The sequence below is a fragment of the Hyperoodon ampullatus genome, assembly GCF_949752795.1.
Source record: "Hyperoodon ampullatus genome assembly, chromosome: 3".
NCBI lineage: Eukaryota > Metazoa > Chordata > Mammalia > Artiodactyla > Ziphiidae > Hyperoodon > Hyperoodon ampullatus.
This window is the reverse complement of record NC_136916.1, coordinates 151975779-151985097: the sequence shown is the minus strand read 5'-3', so window position 1 is coordinate 151985097 and position 9319 is coordinate 151975779. Positions and strand designations below refer to the sequence as shown.

The 9319-nt window shown below is 53.6% G+C and overlaps 1 protein-coding gene across 1 annotated transcript; it reads left to right on the top strand.

The window, feature by feature from the left end:
* Positions 1 to 3992: 3992 nt before the first annotated feature.
* On the top strand, positions 3993 to 6788 carry SYNDIG1L (synapse differentiation inducing 1 like; the record flags this gene model as incomplete). The annotated part of the gene is made up of 3 exons (XM_079701372.1): positions 3993 to 4412; positions 6351 to 6491; positions 6630 to 6788. 3 exons carry the CDS (start codon positions 3993 to 3995, stop codon positions 6786 to 6788), a joined length of 720 nt encoding a protein of 239 aa, XP_079557498.1.
* Positions 6789 to 9319: the final 2531 nt, after the last annotated feature.

Here is a 9319-nt window from a genome sequence, read left to right as displayed (position 1 = left end):
TCAAAAAAAAAATGAAAAGCACCTGTGCTCCCACCCCTGGAGATAATCACTGTTGACATTTTGGCAGAGTTGAGATTACATGCACATACGGTGTTCTTTTCTCCCTTCTCGCTGAATCTGCAGAGAGCACTTTCTCATGTTATTCCTCTTTGCAAACCTGTTTGAAGGCCTTGTACTATTGTGGTGTTGCACCATGATTTACTTAACCTATCCCCAAATGTTAGACGTTCAGGTGGCTTCCAGTTTGTCCCTATTGTGGAAAACCCGGGGTGAATGCACACTTCATGTTTGTGCATGAAGTGCTGAGAAGTTCTGCCTAAAGGCGCCATCAGGGTATGTGTGTGTTGGGGGGTTGGAGAGCAGTGATCCAGGCGAGGCTATGTGGCTTGGGTTTCCGAGGCTCAGCTGGGTGTACTCGGACCGAGAGAGGGTGGCTGGCAGGAACAGGAGGGTGAGCTGGGACACAGCCACTCCTGCCTGCCCTGGACAAGCACCCTGCAAATGCCCCTATGGTCTTCAGAGCTCCAGGGCCTGATTGCTGGACACAAGTATCCCTCCTTTGCTTCTGGGGGATTAGAGCTTGGCCTCTTGGTGAGGCAGAGCACAGGGCAGGGGTGAGTTTGATGCATTAGTCTGTTCCGAGGGCCCTAGGGTTGGTCTCCCCAGCCCTTCTCCCTCAGAAAGGCCCCTGCCTTCCTCTGCACACATGGATGGAAGGGCAGAGAGTGGGCGAGGTGAGCAGGGGCAGGGCCGGGACGGGGGCGGCCCAGGGGGAGTGGGAAGCTGGGCAATAACTCCTTGGCTCCACGGCCCATTTGGCAAATAGAGGTGTTGCCTTTCCTTTGCCTCCCTCAACCTGCTGGAGGGGCCGTAGTGGGGAAGGTGACAACTGCACTCGCTGGGTGCTGAGTGTGCTCATCTCTTCCTGACTATTGAAGAAGGTAGGGAGTGGAGGCGTTTCACTTCTGAGGGGCTCCTTGAGGCTATGGGATCATGGTATATTAGTGCCACCATCGCATCAATGGCTGTTTAATCCAACCCCTCTTGTTACAGATGGAGAAACTGACTGTAACTGTGCCAAGTCAAAAAGCTAATGGCGGGGGGCTTCCCTGGTGGCGCAGTGATTGAGAGGCTGCCTGCCGATGCAGGGGACACGGGTTCGTGCCCCGGTCCGGGAAGATCCCACATGCCGCGGAGCGGCTGGGCCCGTGAGCCATGGCCGCTGAGCCTGCGCGTCCGGAGCCTGTGCTCCGCAACGGGAGAGGCCACAGCAGTGAGAGGCCCGTGTACCGCAAAAAAAAAAAAAGCTAATGGGGGTGGAGAAGGAATAGAAACTCAGTGTACCTAACTGAGTACATGTACCTATGGTCACATGTCCTTTGGCTCCACATCTGTGGGTCACAGCTGCTGGTGGAGGAGGACTGTGACAGGGGCTCCGAAGCTGCCCTTGGGGGTTAGAGAGACTAGCCCTGCTGGGAATATGCCCCAAGGAGCCCAGGCGTGAGCGTGGCCCTGTGAGGCCTCTGCCTTAGGCGCCCAGCTCCCCACCAGCAGGAAGGAGCCCTTCCACGTCACTACAGTCCAAGGGCTCCCTCCCTGCATGTTTGCCCTCTGGAGAGGAAGGAGAGAGAAGTAGTGAGGCCCCTGCATTTGTGAGCAGCCCCGAAAGTGGTGACCTAAGCTCCCCCCCTTCCCCAGTCCCTGTATGTGGAGAACCTTCTGCCACAGCTGGTTAACGCACCCACAGGCCCTCCAGGCCCATAGCAGTCCAGTGTCTCCAGCACCATTTGTGCCCTCCCTGGGTGAAGAGCTGGGCACCTGGACCACATGCTCTTCTTCGCGCCCCTCCAGGATTCTTTGTTAGACATTCTTGGAACCCCAGCTCCAAGGCCTCACCTCTCGGGCTCTCAGAGCCTCTGAGCCAGGGGCAGTCTCTCCTTGATCCTTTGCCCTGAGGCAGGCAACAGCCCACCCTCTGCCCTCATAGCAACCCAGCCAGGAGAGCCTGGCCTCCCACGGACACTCCTTCACTGCCCTCCCCCAATCTTGCCTGGCCTTCTTCCTCCCCTCACTCTGTCCCATTCCCTGGGCATTACTTCTGGGGCCATGCTCTGTCTTTAAGGCTCCCCAAGAACCAGCTTTCTAGAATCCAGCCACTTCTCTTGGGGCAGAAGAAATGGCCTTTGCAAGGCTTTGGCTGTGAATTCTTGGTGGGGAATAGGACTGGGGAAGATAAACCCAGTCCGGAGGGCAAACGTATCTCACCCTTTACCATTAGCAGAGCACCAGCTAGAAGGCCAAAAAAGGCCCTGGCCAGGGATGGGGGTGAAGACAAGTTCTAAAGCCCAGAAATGAGCATAGCAGCCCCTCCCACTTATCATCTACAACATACCTGCATCTCAGCCATCTCTTTGGATCCTCAAAACAACCTCGTGTGGTGGGCAGGGATTATCATCTGCACTGTACAGGTGAGGAAACCCAGAAGGGCATGAAAATTTGCCCAAAATGTCAGGGCCAGGACTGAGTCTCCAACCTCCAGGTTATAAATCCAGGGCAAGACATGACCCTGGCCCCCACCAGCTTCATGATGTGCCTGGGAGGGAGACAGCAAGCCTCCTGAGGCCACCTGGCGTGCCCCTTCTCTCTCTCCAGACCCCACTTCTACCTGCCACACCCCAGAGTGTGTATGGATTTGCTGTAGACACACTCAAAAGTTGCCTTTTTCTCCTTCAGCCAGTCCTGAGCACCCACTATGCGTCCTTTCCAAATGCACAGTAGGTGCTCAGGGCTGGCTGAGAGAGGAAGAGGCAGCCCCTGAGGGTGTCTACATTTCCAACTGGGATGTGCAAGTCCAGACCTTAGCACCCAGGAAGCCCTGCCCCAGATCCTACAATTTGCCTTATAAGGGAGGTTAGCCTAAGGTGCATCCCCCTAAGACCATACCTGGGGAGAAGCATGCTTCCTCAGGAAGAACTGACCTCTGTGAGCACATGGCATGTAGCGAGCTCTGAGCTAACGGTGGTCCCACCAACCCTACAACAAATCCTCTGGCAACCCAACATCCCACCTGCCACCAAGTCCTGTCAGTATCTCCCAAGGCCGGCCCCCTTTTCTCCATCTCCTCACTGTTGAGTCCCAGTTGTCCTCAACTTACCTGAAGCCATGGCAAAGCCTCCTATTGGTGTCACAGTCAGTGCAAGCCACCCCCCCTACACAGCCGTAAGGAAGGCTTCAGGACCCAAATCTCATCCTCTCACCCCTGCCAAGATCCCTGAAGGCCCCTTAGACCTAAACGGGGTTGCACGGTCTGGGCCTGCACTCCATCTCACACCTTCCTCTGTACCCTGAGCCACACCAGCCTTCTCTCAGCTCCCTCGCCTACCATCCTTTATTCGGCCTCTCCGCGAAACATGTCCCCACTCCCCTCACCTTGTCAGCTCATCTTCCTTCAGATCTCAGTTCAAAAGCCTCCCCTGCGCCTCTGTGTCAGTTCTATCCATCGTACATTCTCACACCCTCTGCTGTACTTCTCCTTCAGGGCAGGCGTTTTCTCCACCAGTTGTAAGCTCTGGAAGACAAAGTGTGCATCTTTCTTCCTCTCCCCGCTTCCCGCCCTTCTCACCATCGCATCCCCAGCATCTGTCCAGTGCCTGGCCATCGCTGATGCTCAGTAGCTATGTGTTGAATGGATAGATGAATGAACCAACTCTATGAGGTAAGTACTGCTGCTGTCCCTAATCTGCAGACAAAGAAACGGAGATTCTGAGGAGTTGAGTGGCCAACTCAAGGTCCCGCGGCTGGCCGGTAGTACAGGCAGGGTCTAGAGCAAGTCAGACTGCAGAGTCTGTGCTCTTCACCACTTCTGGTCCTGCATCCAGAATGCCGGCCTCAGTGTCTGTCTTGCTCTCCCAGCAGGCTCTCTGAGGACTGCTCAGCTGGCCACCAAGTCCTGGGGCTCTGGGGCTCTCCTCCCCAGAGCTGCCCCCAGAACCATGGAGAGTCTGAGTGAGCTACAGAATCCGCTGCTGCCTCGGGACCCCGCACACCTCCATGGCCCCTACCCCTACCCCGAGGCTTCTCCCGCCTGGCCGTGCCGGGAGAAGATCTACTCCTACCTCCTGGGTGGTGCTGGGCCTGCTCACGCCCACCAGCTCCTGGACCCAGGATCCCTGCAGCTGGCCGTGGAGGCCTGGTACAGGCCCAACTGCCTCCTGGGGAGGGACAAGGTCAAGGAGCCCAGGGCAGACAGCTGCGAAACCAGCTTCACAGAGAGCAGGGAGCCCCCCGCTGGGCCTACGGAGCGGTCCACAGAACCTGGCCAAGTGGAAGAGGATGTCACCATCCATACTGTGTCCTACGGGGTTCAAGAGGAGCTCCAAGGCCAAGAGGACGACCAGGAGGAGGAGGAGGAGGTGAGTATGTGTGTTTAAAATGCAGATACTTGGGCTCACCTCCAGGTGTTGAGATTCTGTAGGCCTGGCTTAGGGTCCAGGAATCTGTATGTTACCAAAGAAGAGGCACCTCTGACACAGGTGCTATCTACACTTTGAGAAACGTTAACTTGGGCTATTTAATTTTTTTAAGATTAACTGCATTAGGGTATCTTTTTTGTTGAAGTATAGTTGATTTACAATATTATGTAAGTAGGTGTACAACATAGCGATTCACAATTTTTAAGGGTTATGAATATTTAATTTTTTTTTTTTTGCGGTACGCGGGCCTCTCACTGTTGTGGCCTCTCCCGTTGTGGAGCACAGGCTCCGGACGCGCAGGCCCAGCGGCCATGGCTCACGGGCCCAGCCGCTCTGCGGCATGTGGGATCTTCCCGGAGCGGGACACGAACCCGTGTCCTCTGCATCGGCAGGCAGACTCTCAACCACTGCGCCACCAGGGAAGCCCGAATATTTAATTTTTAATAGCACATTTTGTTCTTGTTTTTTTCCAGCTCAGTCGAGAGATAACTGGTATATAACATTGTTTAAGTTTAAGGTGTATAAAGCCATGATTTGATTCATGTACGTATTACAAAATCTTTACCACAATAAGGTTAGTTAACACATCCTTCACCTCACATAACTACCATTTTGCTGTTGTTGTTATAGTGAGAACATTTAAGATCTACTTTCTTAGAACTTGCAATTGTACGATACGTTATTGTTAACTACAGTCACCACGCTGTATTAGATCCCCAGAACTTATTCCTCTTATAACTGGAAGTTTGCACTCTTTAACCAACGTCTCCTCATTCCCCCCACTCCCCAGCCCCTGGCAACCACCAATCTGCTCACTGTTTCTATGAGTTCAGCTTTTTTAGATGCTACATGTAAGTGAGATCATACAGTATATGTCTTTCTTTGTCTGACTTATTTCACTTAGCATAATGCATCAAGATTCATGTTGTCCCAAATGGCACGATTTCCTTCTTTTTATGGCTGAATAATATTCCATTGTAGGGCTTCCCTGGTGGCACAGTGGTTGAGAGTCCGCCTGCCAATGCAGGGGAGACAGGTTCGTGCCCTGGTCCGGGAAGATCCCACATGCCGCAGAGCAGCCGGGCCCGTGAGCCATGGCCACTGAGCCTGTGCGTCCGGAGCCTGTGCTCCACAACGGGAGAGGCCACAACAGTGAGAGGCCTGCGTACCGCAAAAAAAAAAAAAGAAAAAAAAAGAAAAAAAATTCCACTGTACATATATAGATAGATAGATGATAGATGATAGATAGATAGATAGATAACATTGTCTTTATCCATTCATCCATCCATCTATGGACTTTTAAACTTTGAGGAAAGTTCACCTTGTCCTTGTTTTCTTAATTATATAAGTAACTTAAAGTCAATATAGAAAACCATTCAAAGATAACTATTATTTTAGTGGATGATCTTCCAGTCTTTTTTACTTATGTGTTTTTTTCCTACCCTACTCTCCAAAAGAGATCTTGCTATACACAGTTCTATATCAGAAACTTTCCTCTTTAAGCAACATATTTCAGTTTTGCTCCATGTAATCTAATATTTTCTACAAGGTGATTTTTAGGGGTTACATGGTATCCCATTGTAGGTTCTTCCATCAATTATTAACCCAACCTCCTGGTCATTGGGTGTTGAGATTGTTTCTAATCTTTCACAATTACTATCCTATGATGAACGTTCCGGTACGTGTATATTTGTATTCTTTCCTAGTGATAAATTCCTAAGGGTGGAATCACTGGGCCATTCACTGTCAAAGCTCTTGGTAGAGAGTACCGAGCCCAACCCACACTCCCACTAACAACAGGTGGTCTTCCCGTTGCCCCACATCACTGCCAATGGGTGATCCTGGGCCAGGTCACAAGAACCCACTCATGTTTTGCAGAGTGATGCAACCTCGACAGAGAGTGAAAGTGAAGACAACTTCCTTACGCTGCCTCCCAGGGACCACCTGGGTCTCACTATCTTCTCCATGCTCTGCTGCTTCTGGCCACTGGGCATAGCTGCCTTCTACTTCTCCCAGGGGGTAAGAGCCCGTGGGGCCCAGGGCTTCTGCTTTGGCCACCCTGCTCCTCTGGGGGGCCTGGGGTCAGGGCCTGGCAGGCTGGGGCTGTTTTGCTGGTCGTGGGGATGCTCCCTTTCATCAGCGCCTCTCTCTCCCTAGACCAGCAAGGCCATCTCCAAGGGGGACTTCCGCCTGGCCAGCACCACCTCCCGCCGGGCCCTATTCCTGGCCACACTCTCCATCGCCATCGGGGCTGGTCTCTATGTGGCCGTGGTGGTAGCCCTGGCAGCTTACATGTCCCAGAATGGCCACAGCTAGTGGCCAAGAAGTCCTGGCATCCTGACTCCCCGCTCCACCTGAGGAGGCAAGGGGGATTGGGGTAGCAGACTCTCTGGGAAGTGCTGGCCCCTGAAGACAACTCATGAGGATGGTTTATTGGGAGGAGGCCTCCCAGGCTGCAGCCTGAGGGGTGCAACCTTCACTTCTTCCTGCCTATTGCAACCAGCCTAAAGCAGGGCTGGGAGCATCACTCTCCAGCCCAGTCTATGTTGGGAAGCAGGAGAGGGTAGGGCTACCCACCTGGCCATCCAGGCAGGGCCTCCTTCTAGCTGGGAACTCTCCCCATTCTGCTTATTTCCTAAAGGGTCTCCTGCCCTGCAAGCACCCCACTACCTGACTCTGTTAACCTCTCCACAGAGAAAGAACAGATTACAGGGAGGGAAAGGGATGCCTGGGGAGGAGAAGAGCTGACCCGGTCCTTGCAGCCACAGGAATCTCCACCTGGGACACCCTGGCTTTCCCCAACTCCACCCTCTGGCTCATGATGCCCAGACCTCAGCCAGCCAAGAGGGAAGCACATAGAGACATAGGGACCCCTTGGTCTTTCTGGTTCTGGAGGGTGCTTACCTCTCATTGGGCTTGTAAGATAAGACAGTGTAGATTCTAGGCAGAGAAGGGACATCTTGGGTGTATAAAGTCTGTACTGAGGGCAGGTTCTTGGAGCGTCTCTGTGCAGGAACGAAAGGCAGATGAGACGACACAAAGCCTGGAGGGCCCTGGAATAGTGTTGCCCCTGTTCCCCCAACATCCTTTTCTAGGCTCCTCCCGGGGGGCTCTGAGCTGGCACCATCCCAGGTAGACAGAGAGAGAGTGCCATCAGCCCAGCAGGACCCTAGATGCAGCCCTGTGGGAACATAGCGAGGAGACCCTGAGTAGTGAGTGAGATGAGAGGAGGGACACAGGCCTGGCATGGCAGCTGAGCAGCCCAGGAAGGCTTCCTAGAGGAGGTGAGCAAGGTCTAGATAGATGAAGAGAATGTATCTAAGGGATACTAAGGGATGACCCTTAGTATTCATGGGCAGGGATGTGGCAGGAGCCTCCCAAGGGGGGTTCAAAGCTGTTTGGATTATGCCTAGAACATCCAGGCTGGAGCCAAACTGAGGGCTCTACCAACTCAAGGAAGAGGAAGGTCAGGCCTGTGTCTCAAAGGCCAGTGATGTTTTCCCACCTCTGAATGCTGGACCCCTGATCAGCCTTGGAGCTTCTTCACTGGCACCCCGGCTCAGAGCTGCTCCTAACACCCTCAACCTCTAGGAATCCTCCAGAATTCTAGAGACATCCAGACAGGCAGGAGGAGCACATTGTGAGGGCAGGCCTTTCAGAGTTCAAGCTATGGACCTCACTGTGCACAATCTGCGGACCTGGTCATTCCCGTCCCCCATCCAGAGCTCGGGGCTATGAATCCACCAACTTGTCCCACCATCCTCCCTAATCCCAGGCGTTACCCAGCCCTCCATTCCCTGCATCCCCTGAAGTCTCACAGGCCCAGGATCAGCAGTTTTAATGTCCCATTATTGTATATAATTATCCTTGTAATAAACATTTCTGTAACACCTGGTGCCCTCTGGGCCTCTTACTGTCCTCGCCTGCCTCTACCTTTGCCTGCGTCCATTTCTTCCCCAAGACTGACCTCCATCCCCAAGCCTACTTCTTCTGGCCCCTAGCAGCATGTTCTTGAGAGGACATGCCCACATCCAGGCCTTAGGAGAAGGGGGAGGCACTCTGGCTTGGAGGACTTCTCTGCTCAGAGTAGCCTGGATGCAGGATGATGGCGTGCATTTGACTCTGAGAGATAAGGCAAGGTCCATGCTGAAGAAAAATCCCTTCTAGACTCGAAGGCCTTGGAGATCAGGTGGAAAGGATGCGAGCCAGGGTGACTGAGGCTCCACTGAGCTGCCTGGAGCTATCAAGGGTGGACACAAGGTACGGGGTCACCAAGGAGCCCCATTCCCCCGATGCCCTCTCTAGAGTCCCTCATACCTCCCTTATGGGGGCTGTTCACGGGTGGTATGGGGAGGAAACCATCTCTGTCTGCCTCAGACCACAGCCTCAGCACCAAATGCTCTCAGTCCCAGGCCCCCAGGAACCTGCCTGGACTGGCAGAGGGACAAACCTGTCCTCTAGGTCACTGCATGGAGGGCGCTGGCACACTTGCACCCACATGTGCCTACTTGCAAGACACGGCTATGGACACACACACACATGTTGCACAGGCTGGGTACCCCTGGGACAGAGATGAGCGCATGATGTACGTTAGGAGACGCTCTTGGGATAACATTTGAGGAAGGGAGCAGAAGGCTGATCTGAACGGCGGGGAGGCCAGGCTGCGATGCTGGCCCAAATGACTGTCTGGGCCAACCCAAGGTGGGGTCTGGATCCAGGATGCCCTTCAGAGTTGACCCAAGGTAGGACGAAGGGCCAGGCCTTTATATCTGCTTATCAATCAGTCATTGGATGTGGGCCACCCAGAAAAGGGCTGTGACTCTCCGGTGAGGCGGATCTCTTCAGCT